The sequence below is a fragment of the Mustela nigripes genome, chromosome 9 (assembly GCF_022355385.1).
Source record: "Mustela nigripes isolate SB6536 chromosome 9, MUSNIG.SB6536, whole genome shotgun sequence".
Taxonomy (NCBI): domain Eukaryota; kingdom Metazoa; phylum Chordata; class Mammalia; order Carnivora; family Mustelidae; genus Mustela; species Mustela nigripes.
This window is the reverse complement of record NC_081565.1, coordinates 22,440,747-22,455,130: the sequence shown is the minus strand read 5'-3', so window position 1 is coordinate 22,455,130 and position 14,384 is coordinate 22,440,747. Positions and strand designations below refer to the sequence as shown.

The 14,384-nt window shown below is 38.1% G+C and overlaps 1 protein-coding gene and 1 long non-coding RNA gene across 3 annotated transcripts in view; one reads left to right on the top strand and one right to left on the bottom strand.

The window, feature by feature from the left end:
- Window positions 1-14,384, top strand: part of LOC132024521 (uncharacterized) — a 40,128-nt gene that overhangs the window by 11,445 nt on the left and 14,299 nt on the right. The gene's annotated exons all lie outside the window — the stretch shown is intronic.
- On the bottom strand, window positions 10,538-11,376 carry LOC132025053 (ferritin heavy chain-like). Its single transcript, XM_059412233.1, has one exon. It carries the CDS (start codon window positions 11,193-11,195, stop codon window positions 10,644-10,646), a length of 552 nt encoding a protein of 183 aa, XP_059268216.1. The 5' UTR covers window positions 11,196-11,376; the 3' UTR covers window positions 10,538-10,643.

Here is a 14,384-nt window from a genome sequence, read left to right as displayed (position 1 = left end):
ATATAAAGAAACATAATTAGTATCACATTTTCATGTATTACATCCAGAATATAAAGAAATATATAAAGAAACATAATTAGTATCACATTTTCATGTATTACATCCAGGCCTATAGGTTTATATACAAATTCAAGAATGATATGAATTCTGTACTATTGCAAAACGTTCCTGGGTTGTGCAGTGCAACTGTTGCAAACTCTGCCCTACTTTGTAAGAACCTCGGGAACTGAGACTTGAAATACCAAGAGAAGCAAGATAAAGATTTCTCTACCATGACAGGTCAATGACACTTTGTATTACAAGAATCAGCCCCCTCCAGGCTAAGAGTTGACCATGAAGAATGGATCATTTCTTCTTCTACTCCATTCCTCTCTCACTCTACAGTTAGCACCTGTCTCCCACATCTATGACAGCCCCAATAGGTCTTGGCTGACCTAGTTACTGGTTGCTATGACACAAACTCAAAACCGAGGCTTGGACGGAGAGAAATGTGTTGATTCTCTGACGGTGGTCACATGCGCTCTTTCACTAAGGTTTGTTCTAAAGCATGTCTGTTGGCAAATGTATGCACAGATGGCCTCGGGGCCATTTAACACTGCAGTGAATTCAACCCTACAGTTTTTTCATCTTGATATTAATGCCTCCAGATAATGATAGAATTCTGTAGCTTCTACCCCCCAAATATTGCTTCTCGAAGTTTCATGTTCTAAGAATCACTTAGAAAGAGCTTATTTAAAATGCAGATTCCTGGGTCCCACCCCAGAAATACTGCTTATATAGAATCTGCATTTGCTGGAAGTTTCCAGACCACTCTCTAAGAATCACTGATATCTACCCATCTACAGCAGCACCTCCTCTTTAACTCTGTAGTAACAATTCAGATCCCCGCCCCCTACCATTTTCTCCCAGCGAGGACTCCTGACTGACACAATGGCCCCAGGAGGGACACCAATGTAGGGATTCTCTTTACCAGCTGCGCATTTCAATCACCTGGAGAACTTTCAAAAAAATTCCTGATGCCCGTGCGCTTCGCTCCTAGCAATGAAATCCTACTCTGTGGGACTGGCACCCCAGCTACCAGTATAGATCAAAGCAAACCCAGTAGAAAGATCTGCGCAGCCAGAGTCAAAAATGACTGTTCCCATCATCCACTGCCTGCCTTGGTCTTTCTTCCCCTGCCTTAAAGTATTCTAAGGTTCCTTCTGTCCTGGAGCAGAGCCTCCTGGCTGGTATCCCGGGGAAGCAAACAGGCTACAGGTGTGGCACAAAACATCGACCTACCAGTAATCCGGCTGCTCCTGGGCCCACGGGCTCACGCTGTAAGTAGCTTCTCCCAGAGCTCCCTAGACTCGAGCTTGAATTGAGCTACGTTTGCTTTCTTCTCCAAGACCGTGTGGTCTCTGCTGCCCACTGTAGATGGGGACCCCATTGCACGCAGAAGGAAAACAGGGCCAGGTGGACCAGAAAGCTCAACCCCAAGGTAGGGCTGCTTGGGGAAGGGGTGTCATGTGAGCTGGGGTTGGTGGAAGGCCCATCTGCACCAGCAGCCCCCCAGATTTCTGTCTTCACACGTATTCGGTTCTTTAACCGATGGTCACTGGTGTGCTCTCCATACGGTTATGGGGTGACTCCCCCACTAGTGCACACGTGTTCTAAAAACTAGTTGCATTATCACTGGGAAGGATTTGATCTAAAAACATGAACCTGGATTTGAAATCTGTTGGCATTATTGCTGTGAGTGTTAACGCTGTGTTGGGCTATGAAAAAAAGGAACTGTTTTTTCTCTTAAACATCATTTCAGATGGTGGTTGTTAAATTGTTTTGTGTTTATCACCTTGTGTGATGCAAGTGTGTTGTTTTTGTTTTACATAGATGGTTACTAGCTAAAATAGCAGAAACCTTGCAAAAGCTTGACCAGGAATTGTGTGTAGCATAACCTGCCCAAATAAGAACACTCCCAAATGTGTAAAAGCAGTTATCTACCTGACTTCAGGGTTTCAACAATATCGAAATTGGGAATTTCTGTTTACCCAAAGCAACTTGCTGGTCCACTCACTGGGTCATGTTGTAAGATTTCATGAAAAGTGCTCGTTGAGAGAGACTGCTCGCTTGAAGTGAAACTAGGGGCCACTAAGCCTGATCCCACTAGCTTGGTCCTCCACAGCCAATCATCATTCCAGAATCTTCCTGTTCCTGAGCGCCAGACATGAACTGGAAGTGGTTTCCGGGCACAATGAGCTCTGTGGCGTTGCGTCTGTTACCAGAGGTCAGGGAGGATGGTCATCATGGGAGAAAGAGGAAATGGAGCCAGGCAATTCTAGTGTTCTAGTATTTCTAGTATTTCTCAATTCTTGACATGAAATTTTTTTTTTATGTTAAGTGATAATACTACTTTAAAAATCCACAAAGCGGGTGAAAGAACAAGTCGCCAGCTGAAAAAATACTTGGGACATAAAATCAATAAAAGGCTAGCATCCAAAATGGACAAAGAATGCTGAAAAAATCAGTAAGACTGAACAACCAACAGAAAAATAGAGGAAAAGACTGGAATAGGTGCTTCACAAGTTATAACTGAGTAACCAATAAGCGTGGTGAAAGTGCTCAGCATCATTAACCCAAAATGCAAAATAAAATCACAATATGGTTACACCACCACTAAGCTGGATTTAATTTGAATGTAGAAGTCTGAGTGTAGTAAGTTGGGGAGTATGTGGAGTAACAAACTTATTCCTGTCGTACCTAGTAAAACTAGCATTTAATAAACTTCAGCAAATTCATACTTGACTCAAGGCAGGGTCCAGGGACCAGACCTGTTCATGTTCAATAACATGAACATGAACATTGAGAGCTTGTTAGAACTGCGGAATCACAGACCCACCAAACCGGAATCAGCATCATAATGCGCTCTGCAGGTGAATTCATGTACACAATAATGTTTAAGAAGCATAGGTCTGTGACTCAGTAATTTCACTCCAAGCCTCCCACTTAAAGAACCTTGTTCATGACAGCGTTGTCTGTAAACAAAAACTGAGACTAATCCTAGTCCACTGACCGTGGAATGAACAAAGAAATTACAGTGTAGCCCTAGAACTCTAGAGCTGTGTGCTCCATTATAAATTGTAGGAATGCCTGGATGCAAATTGTAGGGGTGCCTGGGTGCAATTATAAATGGAAATCGTTTTCTTAATTCCTCTTCTACTTTGCTATTAGTGTATGGAAATGGATTTCTGTATTTTGTATTCTGCAGTTTTCCCAAATGCTTTTATTTTAGTAGTTCTGGTTTTGTTTCTGTTTTGTAGAGTATTTAGGATTTTCTAGTATAATGTCTTGTCATGTGCAAATCAGGACCGTTTTATTACTTCCTTACCAATTTGGATTTTTGTTTTGTTTTGTTTTTGGTCTGATTGCTATGGCTAGGGCTTCCAGTACTATATCAAGTAAAAGTGGTAAGACTAGACATTCTTAATTTTTCACCATCGAGTATGCTGTTAACTGTGAGCTTATCATATAAGGCCTTTATTATGTTCAGGTATGTTCCCTCTGAACCCACTTTGCTGAGAGTTTTTATCATAAACAAATGTAGAAAAAGCCTTTGATAAAATTTAACCTCTATAGAAATGATTGTAGGATTTCTAATTCTTTTTTCTTTCTGCTGTTTAACTTGGGGACTTTCCATTACCCTGCCTTCTAGAACACTGATTTGTTTCTTTACATCCACTAACGTGTTGTTTCCCTCTAATGTATTTTTCAGTTCAGTTATTGTATTCTTCAGTGCTGATTGGTTCTTTTTAAATACTTTTTAAAAATTTTTGTTGAAATTCTCATGGAATTCCTCCACTGTTCAGTCTAGCAAAAGTTTCTAGGATCATTCCTTTAAGCTCTTTCTCAGGCATATTGCTTATCTCTGTTTCATTTAGTTCTTTTTCTGAGGTTTTGCTTTGTTCTTTCTTCTGGAGCTTATTTCTCTATCTCCTCATTTTGCTTGACTTTCTGTGTTTGTTTTTATGAATTAGGCAGAACAGCTACTTCTCCTATCCTTGAAGAAGTGTATGGCCATCCCCTGCGTAGACTGTGTGTGTCTGATGACGTTCGCTGGAGCTGTGGCCAGAGTGGGTTGAGGGTCCCAGGGTTCATCCTAGGAATTTTATCCTCCTATCATTAATGTGGTATATCACACTGATTTGCAGAGCCATCTTTGAATCCCTGGAATAAATGTCACTTGATAATGGTGAATGATTCTTTTAATGTATTGTTGAATGTGGCTTGATAATATTTTGTTGAGAATTTTTGCATGCATGTCCATCAGGGATATTGGTTGGTCTGTAGTTTTGTTTTTGTTTCCTTTTGGTATGGTCTTTGTTTTTGTAACGAGAGTAACGCTGGCATTGTATTTGGAAGTTCTTCCTTGTGTGTGTGTGTGTGTGTGTGTGTGTGTGTTTTCTCAATACTTACTCTTCCCAAACTATTAATTCTTTTGTAAATGTTTGGTAGAATTGACCAGTGAATCCATTTGGTCCTGGACTTTGATCAGTCGAGAGGTTTTGATTACAATTTGATTGGATTACAATTTTGTTACTACTCATCAGTCTGTTCAGATTTTCTATTTCTTCCTGGTAGTGCTTGAAAAGGCTGTTTTTAAGAATTTGTCCATTTCTTCTGGGTTGTCTAATTTGGAATATTTTTCATAAGTCTCTTATAAATCTTTTGTTTCTATGGGATCAGTTATTTCTCCATTTCTGATTTTGAATTATTTTTCTTGATAAAGGCTTTATCAATTTTCTTTATCTTTTCAAAGAACAGGCTCTTGGTTTTGTTGACCTTTCTATTTTCTTTTTTGTTTGTTTCCATTTATTTTTATGCTGATCTTTATTTCCTTCTAACTTGAGGCTTTAATCTTTTTCTGAGATAGGCCTGTATCACTATAAATTTCCCTCTTAGAACTTGCACCGTGCCCCCCGACCAAAATTTTGGACTCACTTTTATTTGCTTCAAGGTATGATTTTTGTTGTTAATTTCTCTTTGACTTCTAAATTGATTTATTGATTAGCAGCATTTCGTTTGGCCTCCATATGTTTGGGTTTTTTTTTCCGTTGTTTTTTTTTTTTTTCTTTTTTTTCTTGTAATTGATTTCTAGTTCCATACCTGTTGTGAACAGGAAAAAAGCTTGGTGATATTTCAGTCTTGTTAAATTTTTGAGACTTGGTTTGTGGCCTAACATGTGATCTATCCCAGAGAGTGTTCAATGTGCTCTTGAAAAACATGTGTATGCCATTTTATGGGATAAAATGTCCCATTATACATCTGTTAAGTCCATCTGGTCTAATGTGTCCTTCAAAGACACTGTTTCCCTATTGATTCCCTGCCCTGTCCCCCGCCCTGCCTGGATGACATATCCATCCACTGATATGAATGGGATGTTAAAGTCCCTTATTACTGTATTACTGTTGGTCTCTCTCCTTTTGTCTATTAATGTTTGCTTTATGTATTTAGGTGTTGCAGTGTTGAGTACATTGATACTTAAAACATTATCCTCCTGTTGGATTGATGCCTTTATCATGTAATGCCCTTTGTCTCTTGTTACAGTCTGTTTTATCTTTTTTATTATTATTATTTTTTTACAGTCTCTGTTTTAAAGTCTTTTTTTCTGATGTAAATATTGCTACCCTGTTTTTTTTTTTCTTTCCTTTTCATGGAGTATCTTTTTCCATCTCTCCTTTCAATCTGTGTCTTTAATTCTTTTTTTTTTTTTAAAGATTTTTTATTTATTTATTTGACAGAGAGAGATCACAAGTAGGCAGAGAAGCAGGAAGAGAGAGAGAGAGGAGGAAGCCGACTCCCTGCAGAGCAGAGAGCCCGATGCGGGACTCGATCCTAGAACCCTGAGATCATGACCTGAGCCGAAGGCAGCGGCTTAACCCACTGAGCCACCCAGGCGCCCTGTGTCTTTAATTCTGAAATGAATTTTTTTAAGGCAACATACAGATGGATCTTTTGTTTTTTTAATTTATCCTATCTATGTCTTTTGACTAGAGCATTTAGACCATTCACAGTTAATTAGTGACAGGTATATAATTCCATTTCGTTAATTGTTTTATGGTGGTTTTTGTAGTTCTTCTTGCTCCCTTTTCCTTGTGAATGATGACTTTCTTTAATGTTATGGTTGGCTTTCCTTTCTTTATTATTTGTGTATCTATTACAGGGTTCAGGTTTGCAGTTACCATGAAGTTCATATATAACATTCTTAAGTAATTGACAGTCTATATAAAGTTGGTCACTGAAGTTGAAACACGTTCTAAAAGAACTTCATTTTTACTCCCCCCCATCTTGTGCATATGTTGCCATATTTTACATCTTTTTTGTGAGTCTCCTTAACTAACTTTTAAACATCTAATTTTACTGGTTTTAAAAAAAATAGTAAATATACAGCATTTTATTAGTTTCAGGTGTACGATATACTGAGTCAACAGTGCTATACATTACTTTGTGCTCATCATAAGTGCACTTTTAATCCCCTTCACCTATTGCGTCCATCACCTCCCCAACCCCTGTCCCCCCCAGCCTGCACCTCCCTTCTGGTAACCATCTGTTTTCTATAGTTTAAAAATCTATTTTTTTTATTTGTTCATTTGTTTTGTTTCTTAAATTCCACAGCAGTGAAATCATATGGTATTTGTCTTTTTCTAACTTGTATAGCATTATACTACCTAGATCCATCCATATTATTGGAAATGGCAAGATTTCATTCTGTATCACTGAGTAGTATTCGTGTGTGTGTGTGCACGTGCCACATGTTTATCATTTACCAATGGATACCTCAGTTGCTTTTATATTTTGGCTGTTACAAATAATGCTGCTATGAACATAGGGGTGCATGTATCTTTTCAAATTATTTTTGTATTCTTTGGAGAAATACCCAGTACTTGCTAGTGGGATTGCTGGTTCATAGAGTAATTTAATTTTTTGAGGAACCTCCATACTGTCTTCCACAGTGGCTGCACCAGTGTGCATTCCTACCAACAGGGCATGAGCATTACTTTTCGTCCACATCCTCACCAACACTTGCTGCTTCTTGTGTTTTTTGATTTTTAGCCATTATGACAGGTGTGAAGTGATACCTCATTGTGGTTTTGACTTACATATCCCTGATGATGAGTGATGTTGAACATCTTTTCATGTGTCTGTTGGCCATCTGTAAGTCTTTGGAAAAAATGTCTGCCCATGTCTGCTGCCCACTCCTTAAATGGATTTTTTCTTTCTTTCTTTTTTTTTTTTTTTGGGTGTTTAGTTGTCTCAGTTCTTTATATATTTTGGATACTAACCCTTTATCAGATAGGTCATTTGCAAATATCTTCTCCCATTCACTACATTGTCTTCTTGTTGTTTTGTTTTGCTGTGTAGAAAAAATATATGTGTATTTTTATTTTGATGTAGTCCCGATAGTTTATTTTTGCTTCTGCTCACCTTGCCTCAGAAGACCTATCTACAAAAAAAAAAAAAAAAAAAAAAAAAAAGGTTATGGCTGATGCCAGAGATATTACCATCTGTGCTCTCTTTTAGGAGTTTTATGGTTTCAGGACTCACATTTAGGTCTTTAATCCATTTAGAGTTTATTTATGCGTACAGTATAAGTGGTCCAATCCCATTCTTTTGTGTGTAACTGTTCAGTTTTCCTAATATAATTTGTTTTAAAAAATGGCCTTTTCCTCATTGCATATTCTTGCCTTTTCTGTCAAAGACTGACCATATAATCATGGGTTCACTACTGGGCTCTCTTTTCTGTCACATTGATTTATGTGTCACGTTGATTTTTGTGCCAGTACTGTTGTGATTATCATAGCTTCATAGTATATCATGAAATCTGGGAATATGATACCTCCAGTTCTTTAAGATTGCTTTGATTATTTGGGGTCTTTTTGTGGTTCCCTACAAATTCCAGGATTATTTTTTCCAGTTCTGTGAAAAATACTATTGGTATTTTGATAAGGAATGTATTTTTTTGAATAGTGTGGATAGAATAGAATGGACAATACTGTCCATTCCTGAGCATGGAATATCTTTCCATTTGTTTGTATCATCTTCCGTTCAGTGTTTCATAGTTTTCAGAGTACAGGTCTTTTATCTCCTTTTGGGGGCCTATTCCTAGGTACTTAATTCTTTGGGTGCAATTATAAATGGGATTGTTTTCTTCTAACTCATTACTAATATACAGAAATGAAACTGATTTCTGTATATTGATTTTTTGGGGGGGCTATCCAATGACCTTACTGAATTAGTTTATTGGTTCTAATCCTCTTTTGGTGGAGTCTCTAGGGTTTTTGATATATAGTATCATGTCATCTGCAAATAGTGAAAGTTTAACTTTTTCCTTACTATTTTATTTTGTATTTCTTGTCTAATGGCTGTGGTTAAGATTTTCAGTACTCTGTTGAATAAAAGTGGTGAAATATACATCCTTGTCCTGTTACTGACTTTAAGGGAAAGCTCAGGTTTTCACCATGGATGTTCACTGTGGGTTCACAATGATGTTCACTGTGGGTTTTTCATATAAGGCCTTTATTATATTGAAATATGTTCCATCTAAATGTATTTTGTTGAAAGTTTATATCATGAGTAGATATTGAAATTGTCAAATGCTTTTTCTGCATCTATTGAACTCATGAGTTTTATTCTTATTGATGTGATATACCATGGTGGTTAATTTGCTAATATTGAACTACACTTGCATTCCAGAAGTAAATCTCATCTGACCATATTGAGTGATTTTTTTAATGTTTTGGATTTTTTTGTTAATATTTTATTAAGAATATTTGTATCTATGTTCATCAGAGATATTGGCCTATAACTCTGGTTTTGGAGTTTGTGTATATCTGGTTTTGGAGTGTGTATATCTTTATCAGGGTAATACTGGCCTCACTGAATGGATTTGGAAGTTTTCCTTCCTTTCCTGTTTTTTGGAATTGTTTGAGAAGAATAGGTATTACCTCTCCTTTAAATGTTAGGTAGAGGGGCACCTGGGTGGCTCAGTGGTTAAGCCTTTGCCTTTGGCTCAGGTCATGATCTCAGGGTTTTGGGATGAGCCCCACATCAGGCTCTCTGCTCCACAGGGAGCCTGCTTCCCCACTCTCCCTCTCTGCCTGCCTCTCTGGCTAGTTGTGATCTCTGTCTGTCAAATAAATAAACAAAATCTTCATAAATAAATAAATTTTAGGTAGAATTTACCTGTGAGCCATCTGGTCCTAGACTTTTGTTTTTTGGTAATTTTTTGATTACTGATTCATTGCTGGTAATTGGTTTCTCCTGGTATTCTATTTCTTCCTGATTAAGTTTTGGGAGGTTACATGCATCTAGGAATTTATCCATTTCTCCTAGGCTGTCCAATTTCTTGGCATATAGTTTTTCATAATACCCTTTCATAATCCTTTGTATTTGTGTGGTATTGGTGGTTCTTCTCTTTCATGGTTGATTTTTGAGTCTGTTTTATTCCTTTTTTTTTTTTAAATGTATGTGTCTAAAGGTTCATCAATTTTTTTTCATTCAATTTAACTGTTTCAAAGAAACAGTTCCTGACTTCATTGATTCATATATATGAATCTCCTTTATTTCTGTTCTAATCTTTCTTATTTCCTTCCTTCTACTAGTTTTGGGTTTTGTTTGTTCTTCTTTTTCTAGGTCCTTTTAGACATAGGGTTAGGTTATTTGAGATTTTTCTTCTTGATGTAGGCCTGTATTGTTATAAACATCCCTCTTAGAACTGCTTTTGTGGCATCCCAAAGATTTTAGACCATTGTGTTCTCATTTTCCTTTGTCTCCATATATTTATTTCCCCCTTTGATTTCTTGGTCCATTCATTGTTTAGTAGCATGTTATTTAGTTTTCATGTATTTGTGTATTTCTCAGATTTTTTCTTATTAATTTCTGGTTTCATAGTATTGTGGTTAGAAGTTGATCTTTGAAAATTTGTTGAGACTTTCTTTGTGGCCTAATATGCGTTCTACTCTGGTGAATGTTCCATGTGCACTTGACAAGAATGTATATTCTGACATTTTGGGAAGGAATGTTTTAAATAGGTTCACTCTGTCTGGTCCAATGTATCATTCAGAGCCACTGCCTCTTGTTGACTTCTGTTTGGATGTGACCTATCCATTGATGTAAGTGAGGTATTAAAGTCCCCTATCATTACTGTATAACTATTAATTTACTTCCTTTATGTTATTAGGCTGCTTTTACACATCTGAGTGTTCCCATGTTAGATGCATAAATGTTTACATTTTTATAAATATTTATATTTTCTTGTTGGATCATTCCCTTTATGATTTTATAGTGTCCTTTTTTATTTTAAAGTCTATTTTGTCCAATGTAAGTCTTGCTATCCTGTTTCTCTTTTCACCTCAATTTGCATGATAAATGATTTTCCATCCCTTTACTTTGTCTGCACGTGTCTTTAGAACTCTTGCAAGCAGCAAGTAGATGGCTCTTTTTTTTTTTTTTTTTTTTTTTTGGATACCAAATTACTTTATTTGAAGGAATGATACAAATGAAAGAAGTTAAGTAGATGTTTTGGTACAACTTATAGAAAAGGTAAGGTAACCCCAACATGCATGCATGGCCTCAGGGACCAGGTGGCTCGGGAGACAGCCTAAGGCTTAGCTCTCACTATCACTGTTTCCCAAGGTGTGCTTGTCAAAGAGATACTCTGCCATGCCAGATTCGGGGGCCCCCATCTTGCGCAGGTTGGTTACGTGGTCACCCAATTCTTGGATGGATTTCACCTGCTCATTCAAGTAGTGAGTCTCAATGAAGTCACACAAATGGGGGTCATTTTTATCAGTGGCCAGTTTGTGCAGTTCCAGTAGTGACTGATTCACACTCTTTTCCAAGTGTAATGCACACTCCATTGCATTCAGCCCATTCTCCCAATCATCACGGTCTGGTTTCTTGATATCCTGAAGGAAGATTCGGCCACCTCGTTGGTTCTGCAGCTTCATCAATTTCTCAGCATGTTCCCTCTCCTCATGAGATTGGTGGAGAAAATATTTGGCGAAGTTCTTCAAAGCCACATCATCACGGTCAAAGTAGTAAGACATGGACAGGTAGACGTAAGAGGCGTAGAGCTCCAGGTTGATCTGGCGGTTGATGGCGGCCTCCGAGTCCTGGTGGTAGTTCTGGCGCACCTGCGAAGGGGACGCGGTCGTCATGGCGGCGGCTGAGGAGAGGCGGCGGCGGGCGACGGGGGGCCTTGGAGCGGTCCGAGGACGCTGTGAGGAGATGGCGGAGGGCTGGCTCTGAGCGGCCGGCCGGGGCGAGGGGACGAGCGCCGGGTTCCGTCCAAGCACTGTTGAAGCAGGAACCCGCGGCGACTCTCGGCGGAGATTTAGATGGCTCTTTTGATTGGAGCATTTACTCCATTTATGTTCAAAGTAATTATTCATAGTATGTAATTATTACTATTTTGCTTTTTGTTTTATAGTTGTTCTTGTAGTTCTTTTTTGTTCCTTTCTCTCTTTTCATGATTTACTGGCTTTCTTTAGTGATATACTTGATTCCTTTCTGTTTATTTTTTTGGGTATTTATCTACTGGCTTTTGATTTGTAATAACCATTAGGTTTGTATATAACATCTTATGTGTATAGAAGTCTTTATTAAGTTGATATTTGCTGACGTTTGAAATCATGCTTGACTCCTTTCCTCCTTCCCACATTTTTAGGTATATGATGTAATAATTTATATCCTTTGCTTTTGCCAATCCCTTGACTAATTTTTTTTTTTTTTTTGGTATATTTATTTTTTATTTATTTTTTTCTTAAGATTTTATTTATTTATTTGACAGAGAGAAATCACAAGTAGGCAGAGAGGCAGGCAGAGAGAGAGAGAGAGGAGGAAGCAGGCTCCCTGCTGAGCAGAGAGCCCGATGCGGGACTTGATCCCAGGACCCCGAGATCATGACCTGAGCCGAAGGCAGCGGCTTAACCACTGAGCCACCCAGGCACCCCGGTATATTTATTTTTAATGCTTCTCTGCTTCTTACTTTTCTTCCTCCAACTTATGGTCTTGCTTTTCCCATTAAAGAATCCCTTTTAACATTTCTTGTAAGGCTGGTTTAGTGGTGGTCATGAATTCCTTAAAGAGTTCCCAAACAAGTTAATCTCTCCTCCTCCTAATTATCAAGTTAATGATAACCTTGTTGGATAGAGTATTCTTGGCCGTAGGTTTTTCTTCCAGAATGTTTTTCTTCCACTTTCTTCAGGCCTACAAAGTTTCTGCTGAAAAATTACCTGTTTTCCATATAGGGATTCCCTTGTATGTAACTGGCTGCTTAAAGCTCCTCCAGAACCTTCCAATGCACTGGCAGGATTAGGAGCATTGCCCTTAATCTGGTCAAATCTGCCCTACCCTCGTTTCCTCCCAATCCCTTTCAAAGGATCTGCTGGAATCTCGATCAAGAGCCCTCCTTGTATCCTCAACATATTCTTAGAACATTTCTCCTTCTTTAACTAAAATTTTGTAAGGGTTCTTCTTCCCTAATCTTTTATATTCCACATACCCTGAGTCAGGAGGTGATTGGATTTTGTGCTTGCCCTCCAGTGCCCTTCATAAACCACTTTCTGCAAAATTTCCCACACTTTGGGAACTCATTCACTTCATGAGACCAACTTCTTACCCTCTTTATTTCTGCCTTCTGCTGTCTACCAACCCCCTCATTCAGTGAAGATAGTTCACCTCCTACGTTTCTTATTCCTGTTCTCATTTTCTTTCTCAGCAGCTATGTAATCACCTGGTCTCTGATCGTTGACCTGCTGAGTTCCAACCGTTTTCCTCTATGCCACCTCTCTACGCATTCATGGTCACTTACTCCTTATCTTCTCTGGAATCTGTATTACCTCTAAAATCCTGCCCTGCTCCCCATCTCCCATCTGTTCCTTTATGTGCTCAATCACTCCTACTGCCACTTTTTTTTTTTTTTAATCTTGTTAAGACCTCTGATCTCCAGACTCCCTCACTTTGTTCATCTCCACCAGGCTTCTCCTAGCTTTGCTTTTCCATTTATCCAATCATGATTATTTCCTTTTATAAAAACACTGCGTCAGTGTAGTCAATACTCTGAAAATACAGTCTACTCATTTGCATCCTCCCTCTATTGGACTCACCTCCTACAACCCTGTGCCGCTTGCATTTTGACTCTCCACCTGCTGCTCCACCTCTCCTCCAACTGCTCAGAAGCAGCTGAATGGCTGGAGAAACACAGAACAGGGTTTTGAAATCCTAACAAACTTCTCATAGACACTCAACCCTGCCTAGAAACCATGGTTTACTTCCCCATTTTGACGATTCCTGTTTCATACCTGCTTGCTTTCCTCCTACTTTCATCTTGGAATGGTCATCTGATGTTTTTTTTTTCCCTATCTTTTTATCCCAAGCCCACAATTCTGTTTATATTTGCACGCATTTTTACTCATGGATTTACCTCTGGGCTCTCTATTCCATTCCATTGATCTATGTATCTGTTTTTTATGCCAATATCCTACTGTTTTATTCACTATAGAATAGTAATAGTTTGAAATCAGGAAGTGTGATGCCCCCATCTTTGGTTTTCTTTCTCAAAATTGTTTTGGCTCTTCTGTGGGTCCATAAAAGCTTTAGGATTTTTCTATTTCTGTGAAAAAGGACATTGGAATTTTGATGAGGATTGCAATGAGTCTGTAGATTGCTTGGATGTTTCAAACATTTTAAGAATCTTCTTCCAATCCATGAGCACAGAATATCTTTTCACTTAATTGTGTCATCTTCCTTTTTTTTGTTTCATAAAGGTCTTAGAGTCTTCAGCATATGTATCTTTCACTTCCTTGGTTAAATTATTGCTAAGTAGTTTGTTCTTTTCAATGCAATTGTAAATGAGACTTTTTTGTTTCTAACCAACTGAGCCACCCAGGCACCCAAGACTTTTTTTGTTTTTAATTTTGCTTTCTATAACCTGACAGTTCACTTGTATAGAAACAAAGATTTCTATATACCAATTTTTGTGTCTTATAGCTTAATTCATTTATTCTAATGGGTTTTTTTTTTTTTTTTGGTGAAATTTTTAGAGTATACACACACACTCACACACACACACACACACACACACTTATAGTGGCAGTTTTAGTTCCTTTCAAATTTGTATGCTTCTTATTTCTATTTCTTGCCTAATTTCTTTGACTAGGACAGTCAATGCTATGTTGAATAAAAACGGTGAGAGTGGGCAATCCTGTCTTGTTTCTGATCTTGGACTAAAAGCTTTCAACTTTTCCTCATTGAGTATAATGTCAGGCACAAGCTTATCATATATGGCCTTTATTATGTTGAGGTATGTTCCCTTTATACCTACTCTGAGAATTTTTATAAGTGGA

Bases quoted from the DNA above. Each gene is read 5' to 3' on its own strand.
- LOC132025053 (XM_059412233.1), bottom strand. From the start codon at position 11,195: ATGACGACCGCGTCCCCTTCGCAGGTGCGCCAGAACTACCACCAGGAC.